The 23,562-nt window shown below is 55.5% G+C and overlaps 1 protein-coding gene and 1 long non-coding RNA gene across 16 annotated transcripts in view; one reads left to right on the top strand and one right to left on the bottom strand.

The window, feature by feature from the left end:
• PLEKHA6 (pleckstrin homology domain containing A6) overlaps window positions 1-23,562 on the top strand; it is a 138,736-nt gene that overhangs the window by 89,016 nt on the left and 26,158 nt on the right. For 9 of the 15 annotated variants that reach the window (XM_070767760.1, XM_070767764.1, XM_070767761.1 and 6 more), the window contains 9 exons: window positions 5,612-5,692; window positions 6,414-6,528; window positions 11,082-11,186; window positions 11,851-11,923; window positions 14,272-14,372; window positions 18,077-18,282; window positions 19,737-20,219; window positions 22,115-22,631; window positions 23,096-23,182. In XM_070767760.1, the coding sequence (XP_070623861.1) occupies window positions 5,612-5,692; window positions 6,414-6,528; window positions 11,082-11,186; window positions 11,851-11,923; window positions 14,272-14,372; window positions 18,077-18,282; window positions 19,737-20,219; window positions 22,115-22,631; window positions 23,096-23,182 (1,768 nt within the window). The other 6 variants (XM_070767766.1, XM_070767772.1, XM_070767765.1 and 3 more) reach the window with 5 other exon arrangements.
• On the bottom strand, window positions 260-1,796 carry LOC139176299 (uncharacterized). The gene is made up of 2 exons (XR_011560695.1): window positions 1,720-1,796; window positions 260-748 (listed from the first exon to the last, which is right to left on the bottom strand). It is a non-coding gene; the product is annotated as an uncharacterized lncRNA (long non-coding RNA).

The raw sequence follows: 23,562 nt of genomic DNA, 5'->3' as shown, positions 1-23,562 counted from the left end.
GTACACATGTGTGAACATGCCTGTCTGCAAAGGGTCCTGAGCATCCGGGTTGCTTTTGCTGCTTCTGACTGCACGGTGCCGGGTATCGTTCCAGGTCGACGCGGATTCTTAGGGAGTAGTTTGGAGGTTGGTCAGCGCACGGTTACCTCGGTAGCGATGCTGTACCAGCGCCAGCACTTAGAGGCTGCGGGTGTCTCTTAAACTGTAGAAAAGCCCAAACTAGATGAGGGGACAGTGCTTAGAAAAGGGAGAGGCTCTATCTCGTTTCTTTGTAGTTTATTGGTTTGGGCACTTCTGGAATGCCAGCCCCTGCTACGTTCACAGCCGTCTTAAACCCAAGACTGGTTTTCATTTTCTAGCTCTAGTACTTAGCATATATCTTGATTTGTTTTTAAGCAGAAAATATAGCCATTGTGTTTTATATATAAAATGTTTCACATCTTGAAAGTTTCTAGGTATTATTTCACAGAACTAGAAAGGACCTCATTTGCCAGAGAAGGCCCTCTCGTGTAGGGCCTTGGACTGAAAGGTCAGTCATTCCAGTTCTCTCTTCACTGATGGCCACTGGGGCCACCTTTGTAGGTACAGTGGGTGAGGGGACCACCTAGTGGGCAACTCAGGAGTTTAGGGATGCTCCTGCCCCCTTTACTGCTTGAGAGTCCCCCCTTCCCTTGAGAGGAATTTGAGCAGTACATTTGGAAGTAGATTCATAACCATTTGTCCTTGAGAAATGGAGGCCTTTGATGTCCTAAAAGAAAGGGAAGAGGAGAGAAAAAAAAAAAAAAAACCTGATCACCTGTCTCTCTTTCCCTTTTTTAATAATGTCCAGTACTTGGTAAGTTCCTCCTGGTGTCTAACCTAATGGAAACCTGTCATCTGTGTAGTTTAGTAGCAAAGGAAAAAGAAAAACTCCAGTCAGGTATTCTGTGTGCTCATGTAATCCTGAGGATTGCAGAGCTCTCAACAGACAGGGGAAACCCTTGGGCCTCTGTCCCTCTGCCTGCGCTATCTCCACCAGGCAGGAGAAGTCATTTAACTTGCAAAGTTAAGCAAAGGCTGTGGGAGGCCCCTGAGCTCAACTTGAAGGGAAAAGGGACATTTTTGCCTTCTAGTGGGAGAAATCTCATTTCTCAGTGCACCTCAACACCTCCTCCTGTGCACAGGAGCTTAATTTTCTTCCCCTCCTAATGAAGATGGATCAAAGCCAAGCTGTATAGTCAAGGGGGAGCCAGGCAGGGAAGCTGAGTGAAGGGGGTGAGGGGGCAGAAACGGAGCTGTTCTCATGGAGAGGAAGTAATTAATTTTGAGAGAGCAAAGATAAGGAAGCCCTTGGTAATACAATGTCAAACTCCAAATGCAGCTGGCTAAAAATTAAATCAGAGCATAGGGAGTTTCTTTTGTTCATTCATTCATTCACTTATTCATTCAACAAATATTTATTGGGACCTACTGTGCACAGGCAGAGATCCCAAGCAGGAACTGGGAGAGGGCCCAGCTCGCCATGACCACAGCAGGGCTCCAGGAACTGGATTAGGGATAGGGAGAGGTGGATTTGCAAAGTGAAGCCATTTGTCATCAGGATAAAGCATTTGCAGAAGTACCACTAAATGGCTGAATATATTGACCTTTTGGATTTAGGATTAGTTGCTTAAATATCAGCCCCAGCTATACCCGACCAGCTTGTCTCATCATGGGTTAAATAATGTCTTTTCTACTTACTGATTGCATTGTTCTCTGACTGGGTTCTGTCTTCAAACCAAACAATTAGATTAGCTCCTCCCTTTCCGTGTCTGTTGGCGTCACAAAATTGCTGTAACAGCAGACTATGATGTCAACAGAATGCCTGGTGCTGCTGAAAGGAACCACATAGGTCAGAAAGGATTCTGTCATCTGAAGATAAAAATGGAACAATATCCAAAGCTAGAGAAACTAAAATTTGATATCAAAAAAGAACATCTCCAAAAAAACCAAAAACATCTCGGCAGTGTAAGATAATGGTAGGTCTGGAGCATCCTTTACTGAAACCCTTCACAAACAGCCAAGACACTCACCGAGACTGATTGCAGAGCAGGCTTGCCTGGTGGCAGGGGCTTGGAAGAGATGACCATCAGAAGCCCCCTGCATGGAGGGCCCTTGCACTTTAAGACATGGAGGACATCAGGAAAAGAAGAGATGTGACCATCTTCAATCTCTGGAGAGTTTGGAGTAGCTAACGACGATGCAAACCTCCTTGCCCCAAGCAGATCTGACAGTCTCCAGCTGGCATTTGTCACATTGCATCTGGGCAGATTTACAAAAATTAACACATGATGACCCCCACTCTGAGCCCCATTGGCTACCCTCTTCCTCCTAAGATTTGGGAAGAAGCTGTTCTCCTAGTTCAGCCGAGCAAAGAAGTAAATCCCCACCACTGGCCCTGGCTCCACGACACCCACACCCACGCGCTTCACTTGCTCATCTGCTGGGCCACCCCATGCGGAGGGTGAGTGACCTGGGCGACAGCCTGGGGCGGTGTCTGGAGGGGTCGTGTAGGGGGACGCCGCGAAGCCTCGTCCACTGCGCTCCTGTCTGCACAGAAGAAGGCTGGGCAGGCTGAGAGCAGAGAGAGGAGACCCCGTCAGTCTCCGCTTCCAGCATCAGCATGGCACAACAGCCACACGTGAATCCAGAGCTGCATGTAACCTTGTGCCCACGGGCTCAGAAGGGTCTCTCTGAAGCGAGTGGATTTCACCCGGGGGCCTGTGTTGTGGGCCAAGAGGTGGGGCGGCAGGGAGGGCTGGCGTGGGTTTCTGCCATGCAGATGGGGATGCAGCCCCGGACTCCTCCACCCTCCCAGCGACTCTGTGTCCTTAGCGCCACGAGGTCAGACTGCCTAGGAGTGGTACACCTGCGCTGTGTGCCTGCTCCATCTCTCCGCGTTCGCTGTTTCTCCTTGGGGACCTGAACTGAGCCTATCATCCCCCACTCACTCATCCTGCCCCCGGCGCTCTGCCCAGCAACATTCCGACTGAATGCTGGGAAGCCACAGGCCCCCCTAGGGCACCCGGGCACCCCTGCCACCCAGAGAGAGGCCCTCCCCCTCCCCGGTGCCGGAGCCGGAGGAGGGAACCAGCAGTGCCCGCTGCCACCACGCGCTGGAGCCCGGCCGGCACTGCGAGCAGGACCGGAGGACTCACTTCTCAGAGGGATGCTACGAGCAGGCTGGCTGCCGGGTCCTCTGAGGCTGCCGCACAGGGGCCAGAGCTGCCAACAAGATGCTGAAGTTTCGAGCCGATCGACGGGTCAGGTAGGGTTTCTGCAGCGGACTGTGAGCCAGGTGAAGTGACAGCTGAGTTGGCGGGTCACTGGCTCTGGGGGCGTCACAGTGAGGGGCCCGCCCCGTGTGACCTGGAGATCAGAGTAGTTAGGTCAGTGGTTGCTGCATTGCAGTGCTTGTGAAGGGGACGCTGTTTTGAAATTGGTAGCGCCTGGGTGGGGTGAGGACGTCATCTGTCGGGGTTGCTGGGTAGGAGACTCTAGGGCAGGAAGAATTCAGTGTCCTTTGAAAGACTTGTGCCGGCTGACAGCAAACTCTGTGTGGCTTCGGGGCGTGTGTGTGTGTCTTTCCGTCTGTTCATCTGTACCAGTGCCTGCAGGAAAGATTCCAGCAGAGTTATCACAGGGAATGTGTACAGCAGACTGGGCCGAAGGCGATGATTTGGGGGAGAGTGTCGGGGGGTAGGTGATCTGAGCTGGAAAACAGCAGAGACCTTGGTGCCTCAAGGATCTTAGCTATTGCAGCCTGCCTGCCCCCCACCCCCTCCACAGAGCAGAGCCAGGCATGTGGGTGACCGGAAACAACTGCTCTCCCTTGCCGAGACCCCCTGTTGAGGAGAGTATCCTTATAAACCTGGGACAAAGGGAGGAATACAGTTTGAGAAACAGAAAGTGAGTTATCAATGTGATAGAGTTAGAACCCAGGCTAACTAGACACTGGCCAGACTTAGGGTCCCGTCTGGTAAGCCCAGGCGGCAAAACCCAGATTTCCACATAGGCTGTAGCCACTGCCCACTGGGCTTCTATCTACCACGTGTCTTTGGATTTGATCTGAACATGACTGGTTTGGAAGCTGAAAAAAACACCCGCTGATATTACGTCTAACTTCAGCAAAAAGTTCGGCTGGGAAGTGTCCCAGACTATGGAAAGCAGCTCTCCGAAAGGTTACTTTACTTCTCTCATGCAACTAAAGTGATGTCCTGAGGTCTCTTCCCCCTGCTAGCTGACCTGCCACGTGCCAAGCCCCAGTGCAGCCTCCGCGGGCTCTGTGCAGACACTAGCTTCTGGGGGTGGACTGGGCATGTCTGGGCTCTCACAGTCTCTCTCAAGAGGGGTGGGAAAAGAAGACCTTAAAATTCTCCCAGCACCCCCACTGGCTGCAGGCTTGAATCTCCTACCGTTTTCTTGCCAGGTGGTCCTTGGCTTGCAGAGTCCACCTCAAATGACCGCTACTCATGGCTTAGACCCTCTGCACCAGCCCCTCCCTAAGTTCTATCTGCTGCCCTTCCTCCCCTGTCTCTCTGCGGAGCCCCCAGGGAACTTTCCTGACAGTCAGCCAGAAGAGCCCCAGCAGGGCCTCCACAATACAGCCCCACCTGCCTCTGCACAGACCCCACCCCTGGTCCAGGTTTCCCTCTGCTTCCCGAGGGCCGTCTTCACAGCAGCCACTCCCCTGCCACAGTATCCATTAGTCAGACGTGACTGCTGAGCCAGCGGTCACCTCCAATGCTGGACTGGCCCAAGGGCTTGGCTGCGTCAGCTACTCCCTTGCCAGGGAGGTCCTGGACTTGGAGTGAGTGGGGCCCAGCCCGAGCTCAAGAAGGAAGCCCTGGATCTCTTATTTCATTTGAAGAAAGAGGTAGAACAGGGGAGGAAGAGGTCCAAGGTCACAAGAGAATTCTTTCAGCAAATGATGAGTGAGCAGTTTTATGCAGAGCCCTGGCCGGAGTTGTCTTGCTGAGGGTGCCCGCCAAACGCCAAGTCTTGACCATTGGACCCCTCCCCACCCACAACAGACATGCCCAGAATGGCCACCGAAAGGGTTAAGTGGGCTTCTTTCCAGCCTAGGGATCTCTGCTGCTGCAGCTGCTAAGTCGCTTCAGTCGTGTCCGACTCTGTGCAACCCCATAGACAGCAGCCCACCAGGCTGCCCCGTCCCTGGGATTCTCCAGGCGAGAACACTGGAGTGGGTTGCCATTTCCTTCTCCAATGCGTGAAAGTGAAAAGTGAAAGTGAAGTCGCTCAGTCATGTCCGACTCTAGCAACCGCATGGACTGCAGCCCACCAGGCTCCTCTGTCCATGGGATTTTCCAGGCAAAAGTACTGGAGTGGGGTGCCATTGCCTATCTCTAGTGAGTCGTTAACACTGTCGGAAAGACCGCTTCCCCTCCTGACGGACCTGCTGCCGCTTCTGCAGCCCGGCCCTCGCTTGTTGCTTTCAGTCGTGCTGGAGGGCAGAGTGACAAGCTCCTGGAGGTCCCCATGCCCGTCTCTGCCCGGGCTCGTCCACCCTCGGGCCCGTGTGTCTGCCTTCTTCGCCTTGACCACGGCTTTTTTCTCTCTCTTGCCTCTACAGCCATAATGAAAGACGGAACACATTTCTACACCCACTGACTGGCCAGGTTCCAGAGGAAAACAAAAAGTTTGACTTGAAAATGTATGTTTACTCCCTGCCCACTATTTGGCCTTTGCATCCTTGACCACCATGATCTGTGCAGCTGGGAAGCAGAGGGAATGGGGGGCAGAAAGCGGAGCAGAGGACTTTAGGGTCACTCACCTCAGTTCTGAGGGCTGGAAACTTCTGAGGCCCATCTGGCTTGACACCCTTACCCTCTTTCCTGGAATCTTGTTGGGCCTAGGCTGATGCATCCCATGGGCTGAGCTCAAGGAGTGAAACAGGTCTGAGGCTGGCATGTCGTTCACCTGGGCCTCTGAGGGGCTAGTGAGAGTCTGCTGTGACCACGAGAACCTTGGCTTGGTCAATGAAAGAAAAAAAAGATAATTAAATGTCTCTCATTTCCACCATGTCTTTTAAATCCACCATCTCATTTTAAATGTCTCTCATTTAAAAAAAGATAATTAAATGTCTCTCATGTCCACCATGTCTTTTAAATTAGAAGGAGAGGAAGTCCCAGAGTCCCAGGGCCTAGGTTTTTAAGGTAACTTTTCAGGAAAGGAGGAGGAGAATGTGCAGAGCCCCTGGTGGATGGTCTCGGAAGCGCAGTGGGGGCAGCTGAGGCCCCCTTGGGGGTGCTGGGGGCCCTCACTTGTGCTGAACACTGGAACGGTGAACGGCACGGTGGGGAAGGGGCGGGCAGCACCGTTGTTTCCTGGTTCTCACTGGCCTCTTTCTTCTTTTCTGGCCAACTTGCAATCAGATCAGCTTTGGACATGTCCAATAAAGCAGGTGGGAAACGCTCAGCCGCCACCGACCGTGACCTAACCAACCACAGCATGGTGTCTGAGGTCCCTCCAGAGCGGCCCGGCGTCCGGGTAAGCCTAGCCGATCCTTGAAATGTATCAGGCTGCTTGCTTGCTCCTGCAGGTTGCAAAGAGCAGGTGATGGGATGCAGGGAGTGGGGAGCCGGAAGGGAAGAGGGCTCAGACCAGAACCATACGGAAGGCCCACCTCTAGCCCAGGGGTCTCAGCCTCAGCACCGCTAGCACTGGGTCTGGGTCCCTCTTTGCCGTGTGCGGCCGCCCTTTCACGATAGGTGCCTCCGCCCAAGATGCCCATCACCCATCCCGTGACAACCAAATGTCTCTCGACATTGTTAGATGTCCCCTGGGGGACAAAACTGTCCCACCCTCACTGAGAACCACCGACCTAGGGGGGCAGCAGGAGAATAGCTAATGAAGGGCCTGGCAACTGGGTGCTCAGAAACGGGGGAGGAAGGGAGTGTCAGGAGAAAGGAGCAACCAGAGGAGAATGTCGCAGAGAGGTCTGGTTAGAGGAGGGCTGGGAGTGTCCGTGGGGTTTAAACACTGTGGTAGCTGGGGGCTCTGACAAGAGTAGTCGCAGTGGTGTGAGGAGAGCAGAAGACAGACACAAGCGGAGAGGGCTTACGAGGAGATGGGAGGACGGGCGCGGGGCGCTGAGGGGTAGAGGCTGCTCTTGCTAGAAATGAGACCGTCAGTGGTGGCACAGCCCTCTAGTCCAGGGACTGGAGCTGGGTGTATCACAAGGATAAATCTTAAAAACATGTCAAGTTGGAAAGTATGAAAACTATAGTGTCATTTACGTAAATTGCAAAAGCATGAAAATAATTCAGCATTTTTATAGATAAGCTTGCAGTACAAACATATATCCATGGAGGAAGAAAAGGTGGTGAGGTCAGGGAGGGGGCTCACAGGGAGTTTCAGCTTATTTGTCAGATTTTATTAGGAAAGAAGACAGCATATAGTGGTGATTTAGGCCCCACTTTGCTGAAATGGTTGAAGTATTTCAAAAAAATATTTCTAAAGTAACTTAACTATGAAGGGAAATGAGGGGCAGAGGGCGGCAGCTATGAGATATGCAAGATGGAGGGAGGTTTTCTTTATTTTGTTTTGTTTCACGATGTTAAGGGCAGGAGGGAAACGGCCCAGGAGGCTGTTTCAGGAGAAAGGGCATAGCCGATGTGTTGAGTGTCTATAGAGCCAGGAGCCAGGTGCAGAGGTGGTGTTAGCCAGGTTAGAGGAGGGGCCCTCTTCCTGAGGCTGCATAGAAAGGTGTGTCAAGCGTGGGGGTGGGGCTAGGAGGTTAAAGACATCCCCGCCAGATGTTTTCAGTTTTTGCGGGAAAGTAGGAGGTAGAGTTTTCTGCTAAGAGTGGGGTAGGTAGAGGGGCATCGGGGGCAGGGCTTCAGAATAAATCCAAGGGTCAGCGGCCAGCAAGGGACATTTGGAATATTGCCTGATAATATTGAAGGGTCACCTGAGGTCGTAGAGGGAGTCTGTGGCTCTGACTCACGGGTGGGTGTGCTTCTCCTCCAGCAGTACTATGGCCTGGCAGACAGTTGTGTTGACTGGAGGTTGAGGGTTGCTGGGAAGCAGTGGCAGAGAGATAAGAAGGCCGGGTTATTCCTGAGGGGTTGGCAGGGGAATGGCTGAAGTGGCTGCTTCTGGGAGCAGCTTTTAGGCTGCAGAGAGCCCGTGAAACTATGCCAGATGTCGGACTGAGAGAAAAGGGAGAGACTTAAGGATTTTCATATTTTGAGGGTGATGGATAACTTCTTCAGATAGCTAATCTCTGCCACTGTGTGTGAGTCTTTACAAGTAAAGTAGAGAAAATAATTTCACTTCCCAGTTTGGGAGGGACTTTATGATAAACCCCAGTTTCTTCTCTCCTTCCTCCTACAAGTGTTTGCTAAGTGCTTGTTGATAGCTGGACACCTTGCTAGGCTCTGGTGATGATGACGAACAGAAATCTCTCTGTACAGAGAGCTCACAGTCTAGTGAGGGAGATGGGGAGCCCACGGTCCTGTTGCAGTGTGACAGGGTCTAGACTGTGAGAATGCCCAAGAAGAGGCAGCAGCGCCACCCTGGGAGAGCAGGGAGGTTCTGTGGGCTCGGGGTGCTGAGCTAGGCTCTCAAGGACGGATAACGGTAGCGGGGCCTTCCAGGAAAGGCCTCACGGGGTGGGAGAGACCCACTCGGAGTCTGGCGTGACCAGTGGCAGTGACTGTGTGGTGGAGTTGCTGAGAGTGGGTGACGGCCCAGCCAGGTCTTGCAGACCTGTCCCTGCATGCTGTGCTGAGGACTGGAATTCTCTTCTAAATGATGGAGCAAGTGAGAAGTTTTAAGCAAAAGAGTAGGGTAATTAATAAAAGTGTAGTTCATTGCAGAGGGTAGCTAGCAAGAAGAGATGACAAGCCACGAGGCAACAGCAGCAGCGGCATTTGAGGGGAAAGGGTGGGCTTGAAACTCATTCAGAAGATAAAGTCGCCAGCCCCGTATGGAGAGTTGTGAGGAGTGCGGGGAGGAGGGGACGCTGACAGCCGGCGCAGAGAGCGGCTTTAGGCCCGAGCGGAGTGTGGGCCAGTCCCCGGAGGAGAAACGCAGAAGTAGAGAAGAGCAAGGTTGGTTACAAAGGGGATGGCTTTGGTTTTGCGCTATTCAACCCTAGCTGGACGACTAGTGAGCAAGTGGACCGGGCCTTAGATAGGGTTAGGGAGCTTTTAGCACTTTGCTGGCAGCTGAGGCGATGGATGTGGACGAGGTGACGCGGACAGTGTTTGGTGAGAGGAAAGGAGTGAGTTTGAAGCCCACCAGCACTTACAGAGGAGGCAGAGCGTGGGAAGGGCTGGCGCAGACAGAAGTACTGAAGAGTGAGGAACGGCGTCCCAGAGACCAGAGGAGAGTTGCGGGGGGCAGAAAGGCTCAGTGCCGGCGTTCTAGAATGTCAGGGACTGCGTGGCCTGAGTTCAGTGATGTCGCAGGGACCATTTCAGAAGAGGCGTGGGAGGCTGACGAGGAAAGGGAGGAGGAAAGAGACGGAAGGGAGGGCAGGTGTTCCCGGACAGTGGACGGTGGGTGGAAGGGCAGTCAGGGTGTGTGCGTGTTTGAGAGACAGACAGACGGATGGATGATTTGAGATGGACAGGCCTGAGCACCTTTGCCGAGGAGAAGCCGCCAGTGGAGGAGGAAGAGAAGAAGACAGAGTTGAGAGATTACAGGTGAAGCAAGTCTCAGAGGAGACAGCTGGCTGGACTCAACGGCCCTGGAAAGAAGGAAAATGCCTCTTCTTTCGACCTTGTAGGGAAGGAGACAAGGAGAGTGGCGAGGGCGTCATTTTCTGGGTAAAAGGGTGTGAAATTGAGGAAGTGCATATCTGACAGCCTTCATTTTCTCAGTGAGGATCAGGGCCCGTGGAGGGCAGGGTGGGCAGAGGGCAGGGGAGCGGTGAGGGTGCGCTGGAGCGGCGGCCGGCCTGAGGGACCTGTCTGCGCTGCGGTCCGTAATCTCCCTGAGAGTGCAGGGAGGGCGGACGATTTGATCTGATTACTCTGTGGTTTAGAGTTGCAGAGAAGATCAAGGAAAAGTGCTGGATGGGGTGCTGGAGAGTGCGGTTGATCTACCCTGCCAGGGAACCTAGGCTTTATAGGAAGACAACTGATACCAGGAGGTAGCTAATGAATCACAAGAAAAGGGGAGACATTCAGGAGCTGGGGGTCACAGCGGAAAAGAAAAGCTGGTGTAGGTGAGTGATGGAGTGAGAAAGCCCAGAGGACGGGACGCTGAGGTGGAAAGATGGGAGTATGAGAACTGGCGATGCTGGTGACGGAGTCCTGGGAGCGGGCCAGGTCTAAGGTGTTGCCGTGGGGGTGAGTTGCTGGGGTGCAAGTGGACAATTCTGGACTTGAGGAATCAGGGTAGTTTAAACTCAGGCCACTGGATGGGCCATTGGAGCCATGAAATTGTCACTGTGATGCAAGACTTTAGAACAAAGCAGATGACTGATATCAAAATCCTTCGTCTCTGAAGGAATGGTCTAGGAGCTGATCGTGGTAAGAAAGGCTAGACAGTGAAAGACCAGTAGTACTTCAAGAGAGACTGTTGCCAGAATGTGGGAAGAATGGCAGTGTCCGTGTGGCAGTAAGGAGCCAGGAGAACACCCGTACATCCTTCCTGGTCTGTGGCATGCTGATGTTCAGGAGTGAATAGGACTCGGAGAGGATGGAGATGTAGGGAATCTACTTCCAACTGAGTGGGTCCAAGACAGCATTATGAAAGAGGTAAGGAGTGAGGCCGATAGGAGGAGGATAGGCCAGAAGTGAAAAGGGAAAAAAAAGTCTTATTTTCTCCTTAACAAAAACCACATCACAGTGAGACAGGTAGGACTATTCTTTTGAGCCCCACATTAGAGATTTAAAAAAGAGTCAAAAAATTGAAAGCCTGTGCCCTTGAGTTAGTAACAGATCCAAGGTTCTCACCTGAGCTGCTTAACCTGAGGGCCCCCGGGGTGGCTCTGGAGAGGGACCTCTCCTGCCAAGGGCAGCCCCTCCGTGCAGGTGGGGCGGGAAGGAGAGGGAGAGAGTGAAGCCGGCTGCCGTCTGTCTCCCTAGGCCGCCCGGCCATCCCGAAAGGCCATCGCTTTCGGCAAGCGCTCCCACTCCATGAAGCGGAACCCCAGTGCTCCCGTCACCAAGGCAGGCTGGCTCTTCAAGCAGGTGAGGCCTCCTCCGCCATCCTGCCCCTCACAACGCTGCTTCTCCTTATACCGTCATTTCTCTGTACTCAGAAGAGCCCACGTATAAAACTTTGCTATGTCTTTCCCAGGTTCTATTTTGGTATATTTCTGTGAACAGATCTCCTGATTTTATAAAGGCTCCGGGAGGTCGAGTATCTTCCTAAAGTCACAAAGAGAAATTAGCATCATATTTGGGAGTCCAGCCAGGTCTCCTGATGGGCAGAGGCAATGACTTTGAAATATACTAGGCCCCTCACCCTGTGAGAGCAGCCAATGGCTCGGTCGGCAGGCCCGCTTGTTACGAAGGGAGGGATGTCTCCTCTGAGTCGCAGGGTCCAGTTCTCCTTGCTGACCCTGCCACTACCGCTGCCTGCCCTTCTGCTCAGTCCTTTCGACTCTTTGCTGCCGCATTTAGCTTCCCTGGGGGAGACGCTGAGGCGCAGAACCACGGAAGTGGAAGGTCCCAGGCAGTACTGGGACCCCCAGCCCACCTCTGAGGGCTCTTGGGGGCCCTTCTTAGTGACAGAGCCACAACCAGAAGCTGGGTGTCCTTATACTGAGTGCAGCCCTCTTTCCACCGTGGCCCCCTCCTCGCCGCACCCAGCTCACAGACCCTCCTGTCTGTTCCCCTGTGTGTCCTGCAGGCCAGCTCTGGAGTTAAGCAATGGAATAAGCGCTGGTTCGTCCTGGTGGATCGCTGCCTCTTCTACTACAAAGGTGAGCTTGTCCCTGGTGCTGGCAGGGGATGCCGAGAGCCAGTGCCCCCTCTTTATCATTCTGCCCTGTCACGGGGCTCTTAACCTGATGCATGTCGGTGCATAGGGGCGCACACATCCCCTCTGTGGTCTCTGGCACCGGTGGGGCATGACCGTGAGATAAGACACAGCTTTCTTGCTTACACTCTCTCACTCGTTTCCTGCTCGACAGTATTTACTGAGTGCCTCCTGGGCTTCAGGCAGTTCTGATGGGTAGTGCGGTACATGAACAAGACTGTCAGGTGGCAGAGGGTGAAGTCTGGGTGAGGAGGGCAGGAGAGGAGAAGGAGGGAGAAGAGGAGAGTGCCTGGCCACAAAGCAGGCCACCTGCTAACTGGACCTTGTCTGCTGAGCTCCCTCCTGCCCCACTGGAACGCATGGTCCGGCCTGTGCAGGCGGGGTTTTTTGGTCAGTTTTGTTCACTGTTGTATCCACAGCACCAAAAACAGCCCATGGCATGCGCTAGGCGCTCTGTCGATGTGGGATAAACGATCATCCCCCAGCTTCTGCCCTCTCTGCCTGCCCCAATACTCACTCCCTTCCCTCCCCTCAAAAGAGGGTAAAGCTCTTGTAACTTGGGTGCAGCGGCCCCTAGGAGGTTATTTTCAAAGCATGCACAGCATTACTTTGTCACGGAGGGCGTGGAGGGAACTGGTAGGGGCTGATGGCAGTGACAGTCCTGTCTTGCTGACGCTTGGGCGCTGAGGAGAGAGAAGGGGAAGGGATGTAGCAGGTGTGGCTGTCTCCTTCTCCCACGTGCCCCGGAAAGGTGGGGATCCGACTTCTCCCGGTCTCCTGGGGGCAGTTCAGGGGACCATTAACTTTGGCACACAAAGGTTGTACCCAGGGACCCCTCCTTACTGTCGCTGTGCCCCGAGGCTCCTGAGTCCCTAGGAGAGACAGCAGGAAGGGGCTGCACGTGTAGGTCCAATCACAGAGGAAACCCTGAGACTGAGAGCAAGGAATCTGCTTGGGCCGGCCCCGGGACGCAGGGCCCCCCTGGAGCCAGAGAGTGACAGCAACTCCAGGTGGGAGGGAGGGCTGGGGTCTCTGTGGGTGTGAGAGGGAACCTTGAAAAGCCCTGAGCTCCAGGCGAGCAGAGATGGGGGGTGCTCTCCATGAGGCATGCTCTCAGGAGATCCCTAAACACTGGTCTGCACTCAGCCCAGCGGGGCCCACCCACTCCAGGGAGACAGCCTCCGCCTCCTGAAGAAGCTCCAGGTCCCCAGCCCTCCTGTGCGTCTGCCCAGCCCTTGATTGGCACTGCGCAGGGTCAGCGCAGGAACCTTGGCCCGAGGGTCTTTGTAGGGATGAGTAAGGGGGAGGCGGAGTTCGTGGATTCTGTAACCCTTCTGACAGCTCCTCTGACCCCTCCTGAGGGCTTCACAGAGTCTCCAGCCCAGGAATAAAGTGCTCTCCCGGGGAAGTGGGGAGGCTCTTGCATGGCCTCAGGGAGTCCCCACCTCGTGGTCCCCACAGAGCACCTCTGCCCCTGTGAGTGTGTGGGTGTGTGGGACACCTGACACCTGGGAACCAGCTAGCTGATCCATCAGGCTCCTGCGGAGATCCGGGATGAGTCATGCTGCAGCCTGTTCCTTCACCTGCTTCTTCCCCAGGGCCAGAGGCCACGCAGGGGTGTGTCTTCTGGGCAGACTCAGACCTTAGTGGGGAGTCTAGTCGGGGGAGGACAGAGCAAGCTGCCAGGAGCCTGGGAAAACCTTAGAGACAGCCACCCAGAGGAGGCCAAGATGCCAGTGTCCGCTCTACCCCCCATTAAGACCTGTTCCGGGCGTCACTGCTGGGACTGCCTTGTCTGGAGGGGCACTGGGGGCAGGAGGTAGGTTACAAATGCTAGCTTGACAGTCAGACGTCTTGGGCTAAAGATCAGTCTACCACTTAATACTTAAGTAGCCTTGGACAAATTATGTAACCTTCCTGTGCCTCAGCCTCCTTGCCTACATAAAAATGGAGGTCATGCAGTACCCTTCACAGGATTGTTGGGCGAGTTAAATCTAAGGCTTTAACTTAGAACACTGCCTGACCTGCTGCAAGTACTCCAAAATGTTGGCTCTTACGTGCTTGTTTGCGGTTCCTAGAAACGTGAGCTCCCCGAGTCTAGCACAGTGTCTGCAGGGCCGCCATGCTCCCCAGCTCTCGTTGTGTGGCTGTGCGATGGCCCCGAGTAGCTGACGGACAGGCGGTGGGGAGCCGGGGTTCTCGGGTGTTTATCACCATAAGGCTGAGGCGCTGCGCTCCCCCGCCCCGCCCCACGGGCACGCACGCGTCTCACCGTCGCTGTTTCCTCGACAGATGAGAAGGAGGAGAGCGTCCTGGGCAGCGTGCCCCTCCTGAGCTTCCGGGTGGCCGCGGTGCAGCCCTCGGACAACATCAGCCGGAAGCACACCTTTAAGGTCAGTGGGCCTTCCTCTCCCAGGCCGGGTGGGGGCTGGAGGCACTTCTCCTCGAGCGCACGGAACGCAGCGGGGTCAGGAGCCGCCGCCTTGAGCAGTTCCGGGCGGTGGTACTGGGGGAGTAGGCAGTGGCCCCAGGACTCAGTCCAGGCTGCTGCAAGGCTCACCCAAGGCTGGCCCCTGGTCTTCGCTCCCAGAGCCGGCCTGTAGAGATGAGCTTCCGTGACACCACAGTCTCCTGGGGGAGAATTCATTCTGTGCTGCGTCCGCGGACCCTCTGCGCAGCGTCCTGGCACTGAGGAAATCCTTCGCCGCAGAGGCAGAAGCTGTGGGCCCATGGGTTTTTAAGATCCGCTCTGGAAAGTCTTCCTCCACACCTTTACGGGAACTAGACCCCCAGGCTACCTTAATTAAAGGGGCTCAGATGTCAGCTCTTCGCTCCTATTCAGTGCCCAGCATGCTCCCACGGCGGCGTAAGGGCCCTCAATTTGTCATTGGGCCTCACTTCCCTTTTTTGCTTTGCCCTTCAACCCTGCTGCCTGCTCCCTGTCCCCTTCACAGCCCTTGTCATGGCCCAGCGCCCTGCTATATTTGTAACCTTGCAAAATGGCTTTTGTAGGCCTGTGTGTTTTAGATTCCATAAACAATGTGCTCTACCTGAAAAAAAAAATCTTTGGAGAAAATTTAGGAAGTGAGTTTCATGGTGGCTCAGATGGTAAAGAATCTGCCTGCAATGAAGATCTAGGTTCAGTCTCTGGGTCACGAAGATGCCCTGGAGAAGAGAATGGCAACCCACTCCAGTATTCTTGCCCGGACAATCCCATGGACAGGAGCCTGGCAGGCTATAGTCCATGGAGTCTCAAGGAGTCAGATATGACTGAGCAACTAACTGGGTGCAAGAGTATAAAGGGCACAGTAATTAAAAGCCACTAACCTCATGGAGACACAATTTGAGGAGTAAGGGCCCAGGGAGACGGGCCCCACCTGCCTGCTCTGAGCAGCGAGCATTGCTGCTCAGAACCCATGGGGGATCCACCTATCAAAGACGCGTCTGCAGCTGTCTCTTCCTGGGCCAGTGTTTTTCCACATTTAAAAATTCATGGCCTGTTTGAAGTGATAAAAAAAATTCCTTGCCTTTTTTGGACTTAATGATGCAAAGATCATAGGTTCTTTTTCATTTTCCAAATATAAAATTATGATATCGACCATGCATTTTCTTCATACAAAGCCCTCTCTCCCCCAGTGGAGAAATACTGTCTAAGACCCTGAAAACCCACAGGTTGCTCGAGGGCAGCGTCAAAGTTCCTGGGGCCCCAGAGGCTCTGGTCACCTGGCTCCAGAGAGGTGGGCAGATACACAGGTGCTGCTCCGGGGAATAAGGACGGGCTGCTCAGGCACATAATTAGCTCCCAGTCTCCACGGGTCCTGTCTGCAGAATGGATAATCAATAGGAGCCTGGCTCCAGGGCACCAGATTTTAGCTGGGGAAATAGGAACAGGCTGTTTAACCAACAACAAACGGTCCTGCTACACACAGATAAGTACACACACCCACACAGTCAGACAGCCTGTCTCACCCTCCCCTGCAGACCTGTGCACACAGACACGCTCCAGCCCGGAGCCCTGCTGGCGGTCGCCTTAGAGAGACGTCCCTAGTGACTGCCACACCTGCTCCGCAAACCCGGGCCTCCGCGCCCATCAGCCTTCTCCTTTCCTTGAGGAGCGCACTGCCTCTTTAATCCCGACTTGAGGGCTGTGCTCAGTGGCCCACAGAAGGTCCTAATTGTGGTCACTCAGTGGCCTCCCCAGGGAAGGGAGGGGCGAGGAGACAGATGGGAGGCTTGTCCCGCCGCGACACCCTCAGATGGCCAGTAGTGAGGGGCCGTCCTGCCCGTCCTGTGGCTGAATGCCTTGCCGTGCCCTGAGCCGCCCGTGGGGCTCGGTGGGCTCCCCACGGGCGCCACCCCCGTTCTCTGGCCCCTCTCGTGTTTCCAGGCTGGTGCGGCTCCGCGTCAGTCGCCCTGTCTTTTCCCAGGCCCTCTGCTTCACTGTCACAGGCAGTTGTTCCTGTGCCTTGGCTCTCTGCTTGTTTCCCCATGGGCGTGTTTTGTCCTCCAGCTTGACTGCCAGCTCTTCAGGTGTAGGGAGCGTGTCTTTGCCCTCCCTGTGACTGGTGCTCAGGGCAGAGCTCTGCACACACAGGGCGCTCACTGGAAGCGCAGCGGGTGAATTGTCTGCTGCCGCTCCCACCAGCCCAGGGCACACATCCCCACACATCCTCTGCAGGATCCCTGTGTCCTCCACCCCAGGGGCCTTACTCTGGGCCCTGCTGTAGTTTCAACCCCTGGAGACCTCCTTACAGCCTCGGTGGCTTTACAGTCTACAGTGGCTCTACAGTCAGCAGCCCCCTTCCTCTGCCTGCCTGCTGGGCAGCCCGGCGGGACAGTGGGGACTGGCAGGATCCGGAGGAAGGAGCCCCCTCTCTGTGCTGAGAGAAGCAGGATGCTCCTCCACTGGGCAGCGGCTCCTAGGAAGGAAACCCTGTCCCAGGGAAGCTGCTGAGGGTGTGCGGAGCCTGGCTGGGGGAACTCCCGGAGGGTGTGGGCCCAGTGTTGCTGTTTAGGAGAGCCCTGGGGCTCGTCAGAACAGCCCTGCCTTCTCTGCTCCCAAACCCCGGAGACCCAGGATTTGCACCCAAGGGGTCAGGGGCCAATGTGCACTCTGGGATCTCTCGTGATGAGTGGGATGCACAGAGCCAGCTGCTTTTTCTGTGAGATGGTGGCTCTCACCTGGGGAGTGTTCTCAGCTCTCAGACTCAAGCTCGGGAGCGTCTTTTCCTCATGGACATACCCATGGAACAGGTGCCTCCGTTAAGGCCAGAGCCACATGGCAGTGTGTTTGCAGTTGCCGAGCTGGTCAGGAACAGAGCTAGGATTAGCACTGGGCTGCCCTGCCCTCTCCCCTCTGCCGGTCGAGGTTCTCCGGGTCTGAGCTCTCCACCACGGCTCCTGGTGGTGGACTGGGCCTTGCTGGGTGCTGTGGTCCTGGTGGTGACGCTGAGTAGGAGGGGTAGCCCGAGTAGCTCCCCACGTCCCCCTGCTCCTCAACATTCCTGCCACGCCGTCTCCTGTCTCTGCCTCTGGTGTTCGATTGACCTGTTCTCTGCTTCTCCTCCTTCTGGCCACGTGAGGACCCCTCCTCTGGACAGGAGCTCTCTTCGGGGTGCCCGCCTGCCATGCCTGCTTGCGGCCGCCAACTAGGTAGCGTGCTCTGACTGTCTCTGCATGCCCCCGTGTGCCCGTGCTGTCCCTCTGCCTAGGAGGGGGCCAGCTTCCTAGAGGCTGAGCTGGGGCCGGGATGGGCCATGCTTGAGGGTGGGAGGCATCTCTCCCAGGCATGGGGGTGACTGACCTTCACATCAGAGACCGAATTTGGTGGGCGAAGCGGGTGAGGTAATTAATTGTCCCTTCTGCTTGTAACCGCCTCAGGTAGGGCAGGTAAGCCTGCCTGGCTATTACTGGGCTGCCTGGTGGTGTCCCGAGGGCTAGTCACAGGCAGGCAGGCGGAGGCCAGCTGGAGTCCTTGGGACCGCTGTGGCCTGCCTCTTCAGCTTGCCCTGAGCTCCAGATGGAGCCAAGAGCTGCCGGTCGGGGGAGTGATTGGCCTGACCACCCCTCCTGCGGGCTGGGTGTCTTCTCCCCACAGGTGACTGTGTGCTGGGTGGACGAGGCTGGGGCCAGTTCCACGCACTGCCTCTCCCCACAGGCTGAGCACGCCGGGGTCCGCACCTACTTCTTCAGCGCCGAGAGCCCCGAGGAGCAGGAGGCCTGGATCCAGGCCATGGGGGAGGCCGCCCGAGTACAGATTCCCCCAGCCCAGAAGTCGGCGCCGCCCCAGGCTTCGCGTCACAAGTGAGTGTGGGGCTGGAGCAGGGCATGGGCAGTGCCATCAGAGAGAGAGTGGGGTGAAGAGGCCCCCACCCCATGCCATTGCTGAGCCCAGCACATGGGCTTGAACCCCTAGAAAAGGTGAACAAGCTCCTTGCCTTCCAGGAGCGTGCCTGACTAAGTGACTTCAGAGCTGTAGTCTGTTTTCCCTTGGGCATCTCCTCCTCTTCTTTCTGAGCCAGTGGAGGCCAACAGAAAAGCCAGTTCCAGCAGGGCCTGGCCAGGAACCATATAGGGTCATTGGCTCATTTTGTTCAGCACACCACCTTTGTGGGACTCAGGTTCGAAGCCCAGCTCAGCCACTTGCCCACTGTGTGACCTGAGTGTAAGTTACTTAGCCTCTGACCCTCAGAGACAGCCTTTATAATCCTACCTCTGGGTTGTGAGGACAATATGGTGTATGTAAAATGTTTGACGTGCAGCAAGCGCTCAGTGTGTGAGTCACTTTATCCCATCATTACCCGGAGCCTCAGCCCCTGGCTCTGCTTCAACTTTGCATCTGAAGTTAGATTTTAATAGGGACCCAGCAGAAAGAGGTTTTACAGTGTAGACTCCAAGACTTTATGCGTGTCTTAGAATTGTTCACCAAGCAGTGTCTCAGCAAGGATGCTTGACTGTTGAATTAGAGAAGGTATAAAGAGGTCGCTGTCAGGAGAGTCCGTCCTTGCCTCTACCAAGGAGTGAACTTCCAGGGGTTCACTTATTCTTTTCACAAATATTTACTGTAAATACTAACGTGTATAGGCTGCTAGGAAAACAAGGTAGGAAAAGTCTGACAAGCGCAAACCTCATGAAGCTTAGATTCTCAGAGAAAGTCCTGTGAGAAGCTTGTTCTGGAAAGGGGTTTCTGTGCCTGTGAAGTCTGAGGCAGCCACTCTGGCCCCTGGTGTGCCTGCCGCATTTGACCTCACACAGTCCTTACCCACTCTGCCATTGAGGAGCCCAAGGCTCGTGAACATTAAATAACTTTCTCTAGGAGAGAAGGCTTGCCTGTCACAAGCCTCTGTAGCTGGGACATCAGCAGTTTCTATTCTGTGTCGTGTACAGTTGCCACCAAGTGAGGCAGCTGGGTCCTGGACAGACTGCAGAGGAGACCCAGTCTGGGTGGGGTTGGTCTCGGCCATAGCTTGAAGGCTCGACTCCAGGTGGGTCAGCAGAAGGGAGTGGAGGGTGGCCCTTGGGGACGACAAGCAAACACACACAGGTAACCCTGGATTGTGCTTTATAGTTGCCCTGACTGGAGCAGGGAGAGAGAGCGGAAGGTGGGATTTAGGAAGCAGAATGGAATACATTGACTACTGTTTCCATCGCTGCTTTCTTGCCCATTCTTTTCATCCCTTTTCTCCTTCTCACTTTCCTCCACCTGAACTCCACGCCGGGCTGGGGTCACTTACAACACCGCCCTTGGCGTCCCACAGCCATGAGAAGCCAGACTCCGAGAACATCCCACCCGGCAAACACCATCATCAGCTCCCCCACAACAGCGTTCCCAAGCCTGAACCAGAGGCCAAGACTCGCGGTGAGGGTGACGGCCGGGGCTGCGAGAAGGCGGAGCGGAGGCCCGAGAGGCCCGACGCCAAGAGCGAGCCGCTGGTGAAATCCAACGGTGTCCACGCCGGACCGGAACCCGCCTCAGAGCCAGGCAGCCCTTTCCCTGAGGGCCTGAGGGTCCCGGGAGGTGGGGAGCGGCCCGCCCAGCCCAATGGCTGGCAGTATAGCTCCCCTAGCCGGCCAGGGAGCACGGCCTTCCCGCCTCAGGACTCCGAGAGCGGGGGTCACCGGCGGAGCTTCCCGCCACGCACCAACCCTGACAAAATCGCCCAGCGCAAGAGCTCCATGAACCAGCTTCAGCAGTGGGTGAACCTGCGCCGAGGGATACCCCCTCCTGAAGACCTTCGGAGGTGCGGCCTGGGGCGGGTAGGGTGGGGTGCTGTTCCCCCTGGGGCTGGGGTGTGACATGCAGGCAGCCTGCGCTAGATACCTTCCAGAAGCCAGGCTGGATGGGGAAACCAGCCCCATTCCCTGCCTGCCCAAGTCCTTCCTGCCCCATGGTTGCCCCCTACCCCTGATGCTTCCTTCAGAGGAAGCGGGCAGAGCGCCCAATGCCTCGCCCAGGATAGTAAACAGAGGAAAGGCAAGTGAACTGGCTCAGCCGTGTCCGACTCTTTGCAAACCCATGGACTGTAGCCCACCAGGCTCATCTGTCCATGGGGATTTCCAGGCAAGAGTACAGGAGTGGGTTGCCACTACCTTCTCCAGGGGATCTTCCTGACCCAGGGATTGAACCCAGATCTCCTGCATTGCAGGCAGACTCTTTACCATCTGAGCCACCAGGGAAGCCCCACAGGGCACTGGGTGGACTGAAATGTGGAGGCAGTCACAACGAGGGACCTTTAAAGCTGTTCCAGCTAGACATCCATCCCTGCTTCCCACCCTGTATAACATCCAGTGTTTCCACCAATGCGAGACCCACTAACCGCCAAGGCAACTCGCTTTGTGTTTGAATGGCTCTAACTGTTTGAAAGCCATTATTTATAAACACTTTTTGAAAAAGAAAGATGTTGCCACTCATTGGCCCTAGTTCTACCCTCTAGACAAGTTTACTTCTATTCAGTTCAGTTCAGTTGCTCAGTCGTGTCCGACTCTTTGCCACCCCGTGAATCACAGCACGCCAGGCCTCCCTGTCCATCACCAACTCTTGGAGTTCACCCAGACTCACGTGCATCGAGTCGGTGATGCCATCCAGCCATCTCATCCTCTGTCGTCCCCTTCTCCTCCTGCCCCCAATCCCTCCCAGCATCAGGGTCTTTTCCAATGAGTCACCTCTTCACATGAGGTGGCCAAAGTATTGGAGTTTCAGCCTCAGCATCAGTCCTTCCAATGAACACCCAGGACTGATCTCCTTTAGGATGGACTGGTTGGATCTCCTTGCAGTCCAAGGGACTTGCAAGAGTCTTCTCCAGCACCACAGTTCAAAAGCATCAATTACTTCTATTACTATCTATTACTAGATAATAGTGACTGGCTTTCATTTGAGGACATTTATTGGATATCTGATATTTGAATTTTTTGGATATTTGACATTTTGGATAGAAGACATTTATTTTTCTTTTGGATGTCTTTACATGTCTTTTGGATAGAAGACATTTATTGGATATTAGATATTTGGATATTTGAAGACCTTTATTGGACCTGAGTATGTTCATCAGGCAGGTGGGGTTACCGCTCCTTCCCTGGGGCTCTGGGCAGCTCCAGGGCTGCAGGTAACAGTTCACTGTGGTGATCTGCCCTGCCCTGGGGAGAGCTCCTCGCTTGGGTTGAGTCCCAGGACCCGACTGGCTGAGTCTTTGACGGGACCTGAAATCAGGGAAGGCGCCTCTGTGTGTCCTCTTTTGCCCATCTCCAGGGGCCTGGTGCACTCCACTTCTTTCTGCTCGCAGCCTCTCTGGAAAGGATCTGAGAAATTGGTTCCTGCTGAGATGGAGATGGCTGAAGGGCTTAAAGTTTCTCCCTAGTGTATTTCATTTTAAAGAGAGAAGGATGGAAGCTCTGAATAGTGAAATTTCTGGCCTCAGGGAGCTGGTTGAGGGAGGGAGTTTGAGGACTGGTCCTTCTTGCACCTCTGGAAACAAGCCTCTGTGCGTGGGCAGTGCAGGCAAGGTCAGCCTAGGGCACGTCCACATAGTCAGAACCCGCCTAGGCTGGAGGACAGGGAGGGGCGGCTGGGGCACGGGCAGGTGGCTGGGAACATGCCCGTCTTGTCTGGCTTCCTTACAGAGTCCTCTCTCTCTCTCAGTCCTTCTAGGTTCTACCCTGTGTCCCGTAGGGTCCCTGAGTATTACGGCCCCTACTCCTCCCAGTTCCCTGATGATTACCAGTACTACCCCCCAGGGGTGCGGCCGGACAGCATCTGCTCGATGCCGGCCTACGACCGGGTCAGCCCGCCCTGGGCCCTGGAGGATAAGCGGCACTCCTTCCGGAACGGAGGCGGCCCTGCCTTCCAGCTGCGCGAGTGGAAGGAGCCTGCTGGCCTTGGGCGGCCGGATGGCACCGTCTGGATCCCCAGCCCCTCCCGGCAGCCCGTCTACTACGACGAGCTGGATGCCGCCTCCGGCTCCCTGCGCCGCCTGTCCCTGCAGCCCCGCTCCCACTCCGTGCCCCGCTCGCCTGGCCAGGGCTCCTACAGCCGCAGCCGCGTGTACTCCCCCGCCCGCTCACCCAGGGCCCATTTTGAGCGGCTGCCGCCTCGCAGCGAGGACATCTACGCTGACCCTGCCGCCTACGTGATGAGGCGATCCATCAGCTCCCCCAAGGTGAGCCCCCCGCCTTCCCCGCCTTCCTCAGCCCCTGAGGTCCCCCGGAAGCCTGAGGCCGTCGGTCGAGAAGACATGGAGAGGCGGGGGCGTGTGGGGCCTTTGGGTCCCTCGGCTGGCTCCACAAGACCAAAGGTGCCTCCTGGGGCGGGGCCGCTAGCCCCGCGGTCCTGTCCATGGAGGAGTCGCTTTGCCTCTGCGCAGGAACTTTGCTCTCTGTGCCCCTCCCCAGGCTGTGCCAGGAGCCCTGATGCTGTATAAGAGGGCAGAGAGGCTCTGTTTGCTTCAGACCTCGAGGACCTGGACAGATCATTGCAATCATATTGCAGTGGGTAAATGCTGTCCATGTTAGTTTGAAATCTGCTCCAGGACAGGATACAGCATCCCTGACCTTGAGCTGCAGTTGGTGGGGAAGCTTATGTCCCAGCTGAAGCCTCACCTCTCCAATCCCCTTTCTCTTCCAGTATGATTACCTGGGAGACAGGCGGCCAGTCCCTGCAGGACTGTTCCCCTACAACTGCCCACCATCCCCCACGGTCCACGATAAGATGGTATGTCCTCTCCCCCGACTCCGCTTCCCCTCAGGCCCCCTCCTCCCAGGGGAGGACGGATGCTCTGTGCCCGGTGCCTGGACCGTCTGGTCTTTGGCAGCCTCTGGATACCTCCTCCCTGCAGCCTGGACTCTAACGTCAATACTGAGTGCGGTGCTAATTACCCCTTCTCTGCAGTGACACGGGGCAGAGGAGCAGGGACAAACCCTGGAAACGTGAGATGTCCCCGTCCTCTGCATCTCAGGACAGCCCCTGTCCGGTATGCAGAGGGGACTGGCTTAGGCTGCGGGCTGGGAAGAAAACTTAGGCTCGCGCTCCCCAAACAGGCGTGGCTGTCTAGGTTTCTTCCCCCTAAGTATACTTTCCTCGAGCTTGCCCTC

Source organism: Bos indicus, chromosome 16 (genome assembly GCF_029378745.1).
Source record: "Bos indicus isolate NIAB-ARS_2022 breed Sahiwal x Tharparkar chromosome 16, NIAB-ARS_B.indTharparkar_mat_pri_1.0, whole genome shotgun sequence".
Classification (NCBI taxonomy): Eukaryota; Metazoa; Chordata; class Mammalia; order Artiodactyla; family Bovidae; genus Bos; species Bos indicus.
The sequence above is the reverse complement of the archived record's forward strand: the minus strand, read 5'-3'. Positions and strand labels throughout refer to the sequence as shown.